This window comes from Rosa chinensis, chromosome 5 (assembly GCF_002994745.2).
Source record: "Rosa chinensis cultivar Old Blush chromosome 5, RchiOBHm-V2, whole genome shotgun sequence".
NCBI classification, from domain to species: Eukaryota; Viridiplantae; Streptophyta; class Magnoliopsida; order Rosales; family Rosaceae; genus Rosa; species Rosa chinensis.
Genome location: NC_037092.1, coordinates 37,175,097 through 37,185,900, shown reverse-complemented (window position 1 = coordinate 37,185,900; position 10,804 = coordinate 37,175,097). Strand labels below are relative to the sequence as shown.

Genomic DNA, 10,804 nt, shown 5'->3' with positions numbered 1-10,804 from the left:
GTCATATCTCCGGCAAGTTGCACAAGAAGGTTTGGATTGCCGCCGACCATATTCTCTCTCTCTCTCTGATCCCTCTGTTTGAAATCTCAGGTAAATTCAAAGTCTCAGATCTGGAGGCCAAGAGTTGTGAAACTGTCTACACCGCTCCGGCTTGCAATAAATTCAGAGAAGCAAAGCCGTCAAGCAAGCTGTGCTTGGAGAACTCCAACGAGATGGAGTCCCCGGCAGAGTCCGTCTATCAGAGAATTGGATTCAAGTTTTGCTTTGGGTTTTGTATTTTGCTAGGAAATGTCATCATCCCATCTGATTGCATTTTACAGGTGAAAAAGGAAATAGAAATGGAGAAGAGGAACTGAAGGTACGACGGGACACGTGAAGAACTAAAGAAAGTGGGAAAGGTCATTTTTACCCTTATTTTGTGCCTCACGTGCTGGGCACGTGGTCATAATTAACGGTTCTGTGACGGAAATCGACCGCAGGTACGACGTTGATACGAAAAAATGAGTTCAGGTATCACATTGATAACTTTAAAAGTTCAGGTATCATTTCAAAAGTCCTTGAAGAGTTCAGACACTGTTTCAAGTTTTGCTTTGGGTTTTGCATTTTGCTAGGAAATGTCATCATCCCATCTGATTGCATTTTGCAGGTGAAAAAGGAAATAGAAATGGAGAAGAGGAACTTAAGGTACGACGGGACACGTGAAGAACTAAAGGAAGTGGGAAAGGTCATTTTTACCCTTATTTTGTGCCTCACGTGCTAGGCACGTGGTCATAATTAACGGTTCTGTGACGGAAATCAACCGCAGGTACGACGTTGATACGAAAAAATGAGTTCAGGTATCACATTGATAACTTTGAAAGTTCAGATATCATTTCAAAAGTCCTCGAAGAGTTCAGACACTGTTGAAGTAAAAAACCTTTTTTTTATACTTTTGAGGGTAAATTAGTCTTTTAACCTCATTAAGTGCCTCACATGCTGGGCACATGGTCATAGTTAACGGTTCTGTGACTGAAATCGACCGCAGGTACGACGTTGATACGAAAAAATGAGTCAATGTATCACATTGATAATTTTGAAAGTTCAGGAATCATTTCAAAAGTCCTCGAAGAGTTCAGACACTGTTGAAATAGAAAACCCTTAATAGAATCTAGATGAATATCTGAAACTAGTAACAAAAAAAAATAAAAATTATCATCTCGACGGAAATAGATCTGGAAGAAAAATAGAAAGGCGTGAGGCATAATTATCATTTTCGAATAACTTTAACCAAGTTCATTAATTATTCTCTCTTTTTAAAAAAAAAAAAAAATCCTTGGATTTGAAATTTCACCTATAAAATTCACTGTATAACGGTCATCTATCTCCCTACTCCACTTCAAAATAACGCTCTCTTCCCTGTCTCTCTGTCCACCATTTCAAATTCAAATCTGTACAGCTCTTTCTCTCTCTCTCTCTCTCCACCAAGCTCTTTCTCTCTCTTCATCTCAGAAACAATGAAGCCGAAGAACACCGCCACAGAAACCAGCGGCGAGTCCCGATTCTTGGGAACCATCTCCGCTTCATCGATTCGAAACCTCCTCCCCAGATCCATCTCAACCAAGCACGGAAAATCCTTCTTCAGCCACAAAGTCGCCACGCCAAATGCCGAAAACACCCCTCCTCCTAACCCTAACATCCAACCCGGCGGCGACGAATCTGATTTTGCTACCAAGCCGCTACCAGTGCAGTCCGATTTGCCCAAATCTCCGACCGCCGCCGCTCAGAACATTCCGGCAAAGGTACTTTAAGAAATGGAGTAGCTTAAAATTACTATTTTATTGTTCTGTAATTTGAAATTTGAAATTGGAGTGTGCATTGGAAAGTTGAGTATCGAAATTGTTTGAATTGCAGAGTGAGATTGATGGATCTGACGAAATCCAGGCACCTTCGGACCCTGCAGTGAAGGTATGTTTGATAGTTTTTTACTTTTTCTATTGCTTGCTTTCGTTGTTTTGTTTTTCTCATTTTTGATTTGTGGTTTGAAAATTGTATAGGTTGTGGTGAGAATTAGACCTACTAAAGGAGGAGACTGGACCGTTAACAAGGTTTCTCCCAATACAGTGTCGGTTGGGGACCGTGAATTTGAGTTTGATTCGGTTTTTGATTCGAAATCCGATCAGGTATGATAGGAAAAAATAATCTTCAATTGTGAGCGTTTTCGGTTTTAGCTAGGTGCAGATTTTGTTTCAAAGAAAAGAATACAAAAAGATGTAATGAATTGAGAATTGTGAACTTCTAGATGTTAATAGTAGAGGAGTTGTCAACCATGCATTATAAAAACCAAGTTACTTGAACAATATAAAGAGTGAGGAATGGTCTTATCGGTAATTTTCTTAGCTTCTCAGTTTCTAGGCTAGTGGATTTTGATTCATGAGTATTGTTTGGATCCCACCAGGAAGATGTTTTTCAGACAGTTGGTGTGCCCTTGGTTAAAAATGCCTTAGCCGGTTACAACACTTCGATTTTGTCATATGGACAGGTATTCATTCATATCCTACATTCATTTCAAGTATAAATGAATTCTGTAATGCCTATGTGAAAATGTTTTGTTGAATTGTTTTTAGAGTGGTAGCGGGAAGACATACACGCTGTGGGGTCCTCCAAGCGCCATGGTTGTGGATTCATCTCCTGATAGTTGCCAGGGCATTGTTCCTCGTATGTTCCAAATGTTGTTCTCGGAGATAGAGAAAGTATGTCTCTTTTTTTTCTACTTCATTTTGGTAAGTTGAAATGTAGAAAGTAATCGTGTATCTGACATGCGTTCATGAATGTTTGTTTGGGATGATTATTGTATAGGAGCAAGAGAACTCAGAAGGGAAACAGTTTAATTACCAGTTCCGTTGCTCTTTTCTTGAGGTACATTTTTGTTTTCTTAATTAAATTCTTTTGGAAACTATAGGGCAACATTTGGTCTCTTAGGTCTTTGTGTAGTAATGTCTGTTGTCAATTTCTTCTTTATCACAGGTATATAATGAACAAATAGGAGATCTACTTGATCCAACCATGCGGAACCTTGAGGTGGAGATTTTCTTTATTTAGTTGTTTCACTCATTGTTGCTTTCGTTTTCTTTACATCATGCTTCATTAGAATATGCTACGGTACAAATGAGTTTTGTTTTAAATTGCTATAGATAAAAGATGATCCCAAAAATGGATTGTACGTTGAGAATCTGACAGAGGAGTATGTGACTAGCTATGAGGATGTGACACAACTTCTGATTAAGGTGGGAAATGTGCAATTTTTCCAGTGACTATAAAGGTCCAGATGTCTATTTCTTTGTTCTGTGCTTTGGATACTCATCAATTTCTCTCTATATGGAGCAGGGGCTTTCAAGTAGAAAAGTTGGAGCAACTAGCACAAACTCTAAGAGCTCTAGGTCCCATATTGTTTGTACCTTCATCATCGAGTCATGGTGCAAGGTATCATCTCATATTGTTTACTGTGATGATTCAAACCTTCTTTTCTTTTCTGTCTTAAAGGGTTATGTTTACTAGTGGATATTAATTTTTCTGGGATAGAAGGTGGTTTACTAGTTTTTTTTGCCTGTCGCTTCGTTCAGTGATTTATTACTTGATTCCACAGGAGACCTCATCCAAGTGTTTTGGTAGTTCAAAAACAAGCAGAATGAGCTTTGTTGATCTTGCTGGTTTGGATAGGAATAAAGACGAGGATGCAGGTAGACAATGTGCAAGGGAAGGCAAATATGTAAAGAAGTCCTTGTCGCGACTTGGGTAAGAGTCCATAATCATTGTATTTGACTATTTGATAAAGGTTCCATCAAATGCTAGATTGTGGACAACTTGTGGTGGTATCGTTATGATCTGAGAGATGCATTTCTAAAGAAGATATAAGAGAAACAATTTTTTTGATCAATTGAACATTCTGATATATGTATTATCATGTAACATGTTTATGGAAACAGCACAAGAGATAAGTGTATTTCTAGACTTTGGCTGAGATCAGTTAGCCTTGGGACAATGATGTGACTTTTTAGTGGTTGATGTTAATTTGGTGCAGGCTTTTGGTAAATGCTCTGGCTAAAGTGCATCATTCTGGAAAATCTGAAGATGTGCCATACAAGTCTTCTTGCTTAACACATTTACTTCGGGAATCACTTGGTGGCAACTCAAAACTAACAGTCATCTGCGCTGTTGCCCCAGATAACAAGTAAAGTTTGATTCATATACTAGTATATATGCATGTACATACATGTGGTCATTGTGTAGTCATTGGTTTGAAGGTGCGCTTGAAAATTGAAAGAATCTGAAAACTGACTCTGCTTGTTGTGAATGCAGCAATCACGGTGAGATACTGCAAACACTAAGATTCGGAGAACGAGTGAAATCTATCAGGAACCACCCAGTAATAAATGAAATAACCGAGGATGCTGTTAATGATTTGAGTGATCAGATTCGTCAGTTGAAGGTACCATATTCTTTGGAGCAGATGTGGAATTCTGTCACACAGGTTGAATAGAATACAATTTTAAGGTTTTTCATATTTTTGTTTGCAGGATGAACTTATAAAAGCGAAGTCTACCTCAGAAGGTGGTAGGAATGGATGTTTTGAAGGGAAAAATGTACGTGAAAGCTTGAATCAGTTACGAGTTAGCCTGAATCGCTCTTTCTTACCCCGCATAGAGGATGATTCTGATGAAGAGGTATATGTGGATGAGGAGGATGTAAGGGAATTAGGTCAGCAGCTAGATAAGCTGCATAGTTCGTGTGAGGAGAATATAGGAGACGGGATGGACTTGATGAGTGAAGATGATGACTTCCATTCCTCAGAAGAAAAAGAAACAGAGGAATTTGAAGAAGTTAATATGGAAGAATCTCAGGATGAACTTCCTCCTAACACTAACTCAGAGGCTATTAATCCAGCAGCTAGAAGTAGTGGCATCTCTATTAGCTTATGCAGTCGGTCTCCCATCCTTCAAGAACCTACATTGACAGAGTCTCCAAAAATTGGAAATACACAACGGAAAAGTGTCACTTTTGCATCAAGTTGTTCAGTCAGTCAGAACAAGGTACCAGACAATTCCAAGTTTAAGTCGGATGTGGTGAGAGAGTCCCTTGAAAACATCCAATCCTCTTTGCGGTCAAGCAGGAATTTTTCTGGTCCCACCGAGTCATTAGCTGCCAGCCTTCAGAGGGGCCTAAAGTTAATTGACTATCATCAGCAGAACTCTTCATTGAACAAATCTACAGTCTCCTTCTCCTTCGAGCACTTGGCACTGAAACCTTCTTCAGCTCAGACATTACCAGAAACAAGACCATCCATAGATGAGCCTTCTGTTTCTTTCCTTTGTGCATCTTGCAAAAGAAGAGTGCCTGAAGATGGTACCAATGGGGGCCAGGACAGTGTGAAGACACTGATTATAGCAGTTGATGAAGCAGGGAATTCTAAGTCAATGAAAGAGGTGTGTTGAGCTTAGCCCACCTACCTCAGGACTCTATGAATGCCTTCTTATGTAGCTAGATAAGTGTCTATTACTGCCTTCTTATTTCATTTCATTTTTTTTTCCTTAAATCAGGGTGCAGATGATGTAATGAAACAACCTACAAAGAGGGAGGAGCTTGAGAATCGTTGCATGGAGCAAGCAGCTAAAATTGAGCAGTTAAATCAATTGGTAACTTTTTCTTTTCTTTGGTTTTGGACCTCAATGATTTTCTTCTCCATATTTTGGGTCTTACATGAACGAGAATCTGATTTCCAGGTAGAGCAATACAAACGTGAGAAATGTAGTTCAGTTGCAGGGTATGGTAAAGAAATGATACCATATGAGGAGGTAGGTAGTAGGTTAACTTCTTCATTCCAGTCCACATATGAAATATAATTTCATATGTTTTTAAGTTCTCTTACATGTTCTCACTGTTTTTTGCAGGAGGAATGTGAGATAAAAGAAGTTCATAATGAGTTGGATCTTGGGTATGGGACTGCAAATTTTGATCAGAATGAGAAGGAAGCACTTCTTAAGGAAGTTCAGGCACTAAGAAGCAAGTTGCAGTTACAAAATGATCCATCTGCCAGAAGGTCTACTGACAAACTGAGATCATCCTTATTGTCAAGATCTATCCAACTACGAAAAAGCGGTTCATATCGAGATTTCAGTGGGGAAGAACTAGAGAAGGAAAGACAGAGATGGACAGAAATGGAGAGTGACTGGATTTCCTTAACTGATGACTTGAGAATAGATCTTGAGTCCATCCGCCGGAGAGCAGAGAAGGTGGAGATGGAGCTGAACTTGGAGAAGAATCGTACAGAAGAGTTGGATGATGCACTTCATAGATCTGTCCTTGGGCATGCTAGAATGGTGGAACACTATGTTGAACTACAAGAGAAGTATAATGAGTTGGGTGGAAAGCACCGTGCCATCATGGAAGGGATAGCAGAAGTGAAGAGGGCAGCAGCAAAGGCAGGACGAAAAGGTCGTGGATCTCGTTTCTCCAAATCCCTGGCAGCAGAGCTCTCTGTATTGAGAGTGGAAAGAGAGAGGGAGAGGGAACTTTTGAAGAAGGAGAACAAAAGTCTCAAGATTCAACTCAGGGATACTGCAGAAGCTGTTCATGCTGCTGGAGAACTCCTTGTTCGGCTTAGAGAAGCTGAACATGCTGCATCAGTTGCGCAGGTAAGTCATGTTCTATGCTTCGAACGTAAAACTAATAAGTGATCTTTGATGTGCATCAGTTGCACAGCTGTAGTAAAAGTTGTAGAGTGTTTGATGCTTTAAACTAATCTCAAGTGTTTATCCCCATAACACAGGAGAACTTCATGAATGTGCATCAAGAAAATGAAATGTTGAAGAAGCAAGTGGAGAAGGTTAAAAGAAAGCACAAGATGGAGATGATCACCATGAAGCAGTACATGGCGGAGAGTAAACTGCCACAATCTGCTCTGCAACCAATGTACCGGGAGGACTCTGACATTCCACACAACAACACAATCGTAGATGATGATCAGGCATGGAGAGCAGAATTTGGAGCAATATATCAAGAGCATTACTGAACTGCTGAACAATGATATCAAGCAAGAAGATTTATTATCTGGCTCAGGGAAACTTATTCGCTCTGGGGGACTGGCATTGCAACCTAACTTGGGTTCATGCCATTTATCTGAATTCATTCCATTTATAATTTATCTGAATTCTTCCATTTATAATTTATCTTGTATGCTTTAATATATAACATTCATGCCTATTCATTCTCATAATTCTGTCCTGTACACTCATAAACGGTTATGTCCTGTATTGCTGAAAATGCATACAACTTAACAATTTGAGTGAGATGTATGTGCGTATTTAATTGCTTGCCCAGTTCACATGATCAAACAGTTACGGATGTGACAAGTTTCCTGAAAAATGATTCTTACATAAGAACCAAGAAATTTTTTGGATCATTGGATTTCACGGTGTTGGCAATGGTAGATGTCATATTTGAGGAAGTTATCTCTAGTATTGGTGTTCCCTAGTTATCTCTAGCTAGGTGCCTGCTGTAAAAGGAATAAACTGCAGGAAGAACCATAAGATCATATCTTAGCATCCAGTATAATATAAATCCATCGATTAACCCCATCGTGATATAGCTGTATATAGGAAACATTTAAACAGTTATGCACATCACATTCGCTTGGACTGGTGGGAAATTGGTTCTAAAACTGTTTCTTTTTTCTTTTCTTATTTTTAACACTACTAAGACAACTGGTTTGTTACCAAATAGTCAAATACTTCTCTTGGAAACAACTAACCTAATATATCTAGACAAGCAAGTTCTCAAATTCACGTTACAAATATAATCATTCCATGTCCCGTCAACAACAATCCCAAATTCCCAATCAAGAATAGTAAGACTGAAATAAACCTGCAGAGATACGTGTTGTCAAACTTATATCCAGTTTATACAGCGTGAAATTAACCCAGATAGCGTCATTAAAGGATTTAAAGCCACAGACCCTATGGTCCTCGTGAGGCAAACACACTGACACATAAAAAGACAACGAGGCAGCCATTTATGTGAAATGGGAAGTGATTGCATATGTTTTAAAGAAGAGCAATCATGTTCTACTGTTGATCTAAATCATCAATTGGCACAAGATTCACATAAAATTGATTTGTAGGTCAACAAAACAACATATTCTTGCTGGTGAAATCAGCCTCTCATCATGTAGGAGAACCTTTACTGTTTCCACTAAGAAGATAGCTAATGAAAATAGCCAAGAACCTGACCCCCCACGTTACGAGTAATAGCCTCTTCGTGATCCATTACACCTTCAGGAGTTGTAATCACAACATAACCCCACTGCACAGAGGGAATGAAAAAAAGGTATAAACCATTATCCTCTCATGAACACATTCGAACCCTAAAAAAAATTTGCAGACAGACCTTCCGTGACAGGTATTTCAATAATAAAAGTGAGAATCAACAATTTTGACAGATCTTTACTCTTTAGACATCAGGAGGATAATATACCTGGTGTGTTGGAAGCTTGCGCTTTTTATACTCTTCAATATCTCTTGCCTTGACGTCTTGCCTGTAAGTAAGAGCTCGACAATCATTAACCCTGCCTTGTAGTTGAACTGTAATTTTCCCCACTCTATGTGGCTCAAAAACTTCAAAATCCTTGATATATCCTGCAAGGCACTCGGGAACATTACAACATGCAACAATTTTAACGAATATCATTCAGAGTTAACAAGGATTTGTTATTCCTTCATACAAAGAAACCAAACAAGTATTATGCATTTGATACAGAGCGAAACAGTCCACTAGCTACTTATCTTTCTGACTGCCCTTGTATTCATAATACAACCTCCCAATGACCCACCCGTCTCATATAGCAAATGCTGTGAAGAAAGAATCCCATTTTTCTGGCCGAAGAATGTAGAATCTCTTTTCCATGGTCAAAGAAGTTTGAATCCCTTTTCAGGCTGAATATAGAATCTCTTCTTTTATGGCCAAAGAATTTAGAATCCCTATTTGGTTTCCAACAAAGACTAAAATTCATACCCAGTTCTAAGCTGTTACGCATTACCAAATTATTTCAAGCCAATATTATTTGAGGCTCATTGTCCAAACTTCCCGAATTATGCCTCACATCAAAGTGAAGATAGAATTGTCTGTTTTTCATAATTCTTTTACAGATTGACCATTGAAATCCCATGACATTAACAAATGTAATGTATTTGACAGTATTTTACATCAGAGGTACGGTCAGATGAAAAGAAAAATGAAACAACAGGGCACTAAGCTAGTCAACCTGTTCAGGCAACCATCTTCTTGCTTGTGTGAACTAATGGAAATGAACAATAGAAACGTTACGTCGAATGAAGCCGAATTCCTAGAGTCCATATCATATAAGTTATATATTCTTAATCAATACAAGTTACGACTTCTGAAACCCTCTGAGAGACAACTTTACAACAACCCAAGTTAAAGTAAATAAATATTAATGCAGAAAAATGACTTATTTAGTATTGAACACTAACGCTATTAATTGAAAGAAAATGGCTTATTTAGTATTGATTAATAAAATCAATTTCTAGAAGGAGGCGGCGAATAAAGAGTTTTACCTCGATTTTTCATAATTTTCAGGAAAGATGACATGACTGTGGAAATAGGTTGCAACTCCACCGTAGCTTTCTGCCTTTTCTCTGCATTCACTATTGCTCTCAATGCATTATTCAATATCATCCTACCCATCCTTGTCTTTTGCAAAATGCAAACTCAAAAATCCCACAGACCCAGATGAAGTCTCTGTAAGGAAGAATACAATACTGCTGTGAGGTAAAGCAACCAACCATTTGGTAAAAGACTATGAGTTCAAAAGCAATGTCATAATACAACATACATTTCGATGTTCAAATATGTCAACCGTGAATCACTAAATGTGTCAATCGAACTTCAAATAACTCGGTTCTGTTGTTCTCAAAAACTAATTTGACAGTGGAAATATTTTATAATGCAATGCCCAATTCTTCTTCATGCTATCCAGTTCAAATCAAACCAACACAGTAACACTCAGCCTTTCTTTCCAACTCGAAATAGTAACTAGAAAGCAACAACAAAAACAATTATGTTTAACACACAGCATTACAAAAACGTAGTATAAACTCACAAATACTGTAGAATTAGGGTTTAGGGTTTTAGGATTCGAATACTAAAATGTGCTTCAAAAAACCAAATAACACATGCTAAAACTTGCCTGAAAAACCAATTTATGTCTAAAATTTTTCACCTTTGTTACTGTTATTGTCGTATAATAACCAGCAACAAAACATATAAGAATGGAGATGATTATAGGCTTATAGATCAGAAATGAGAGTACGAAGAAAAACCAGGAAGAGAGACTCATTTATAAGAAGAGAAACAAGAGAGCAATACCTCGACCCTTTGTCGGAGAAACCCAACAGCAAGTTGATCGGGAAATCTAACGAGGAAGCGAACGAGTGTGGAGTAGAAGGACCTAGCCGAAGCCACCGAGTCTGAGAAAATGTTTTGGATTCCAACGATACACACAGATTCTCTTCCTCATATGACAACTATAACCCTGGACATAGGAAATAACAACTATGTCCCTGTAAAAAACGAAAACAGAAAAACCTACTCTAAAAATTTGGCCAAAAATTTTTGGAAAAAAAAAAAAAAACCAATTTGGCCCTATTACTCTCATTTTATTTTTGCTTTTACATCAAAATGGCATGAAAAAGCACATGTTGACGAGTGTGTCAATTAGTTCTTTTTTCCTTTTGTTATATTTTTCTATGCAAAG

General features: G+C 38.2%; 2 protein-coding genes across 2 annotated transcripts; one reads left to right on the top strand and one right to left on the bottom strand.

Moving 5' to 3' along the window:
- The first annotated feature begins 1,384 nt into the window (after nt 1-1,384).
- Nucleotides 1,385-7,383, top strand: LOC112201904 (kinesin-like protein KIN-12F). The gene is made up of 17 exons (XM_024342827.2): nt 1,385-1,778; nt 1,891-1,944; nt 2,034-2,159; nt 2,435-2,518; nt 2,604-2,729; nt 2,836-2,895; nt 3,004-3,057; nt 3,171-3,263; nt 3,364-3,459; nt 3,623-3,771; nt 4,058-4,207; nt 4,336-4,465; nt 4,554-5,459; nt 5,574-5,669; nt 5,757-5,828; nt 5,925-6,668; nt 6,803-7,383. The coding sequence occupies exons 1-17, from the start codon at nt 1,494-1,496 to the stop codon at nt 7,043-7,045; spliced, it is 3,468 nt and encodes a 1,155-aa protein (XP_024198595.1). The 5' UTR covers nt 1,385-1,493; the 3' UTR covers nt 7,046-7,383.
- Nucleotides 7,384-7,880: 497 nt separating this feature from the next.
- On the bottom strand, nt 7,881-10,574 carry LOC112166218 (40S ribosomal protein S15a-5). The gene is made up of 4 exons (XM_024303005.2): nt 10,417-10,574; nt 9,606-9,789; nt 8,506-8,666; nt 7,881-8,334 (listed from the first exon to the last, which is right to left on the bottom strand). Exons 2-4 carry the CDS (start codon nt 9,733-9,735, stop codon nt 8,236-8,238), a joined length of 390 nt encoding a protein of 129 aa, XP_024158773.1. The 5' UTR covers nt 9,736-9,789; nt 10,417-10,574; the 3' UTR covers nt 7,881-8,235.
- Nucleotides 10,575-10,804: the final 230 nt, after the last annotated feature.

Bases quoted from the DNA above. Each gene is read 5' to 3' on its own strand.
- LOC112201904 (XM_024342827.2), top strand. From the start codon at position 1,494: ATGAAGCCGAAGAACACCGCCACAGAAACCAGCGGCGAGTCCCGATTC. The intron at 2,519-2,603 runs GTATTCATTCAT...AATTGTTTTTAG, and splicing joins CGATTTTGTCATATGGACAG to AGTGGTAGCGGGAAGACATA. The intron at 5,829-5,924 runs GTAGGTAGTAGG...TGTTTTTTGCAG, and splicing joins AAATGATACCATATGAGGAG to GAGGAATGTGAGATAAAAGA.
- LOC112166218 (XM_024303005.2), bottom strand. From the start codon at position 9,735: ATGGGTAGGATGATATTGAATAATGCATTGAGAGCAATAGTGAATGCA. The intron at 8,667-9,605 runs GTAAAACTCTTT...AGTGCCTTGCAG, and splicing joins GAAAATTATGAAAAATCGAG to GATATATCAAGGATTTTGAA. The intron at 8,335-8,505 runs GTATATTATCCT...CCCTCTGTGCAG, and splicing joins GCAAGCTTCCAACACACCAG to TGGGGTTATGTTGTGATTAC.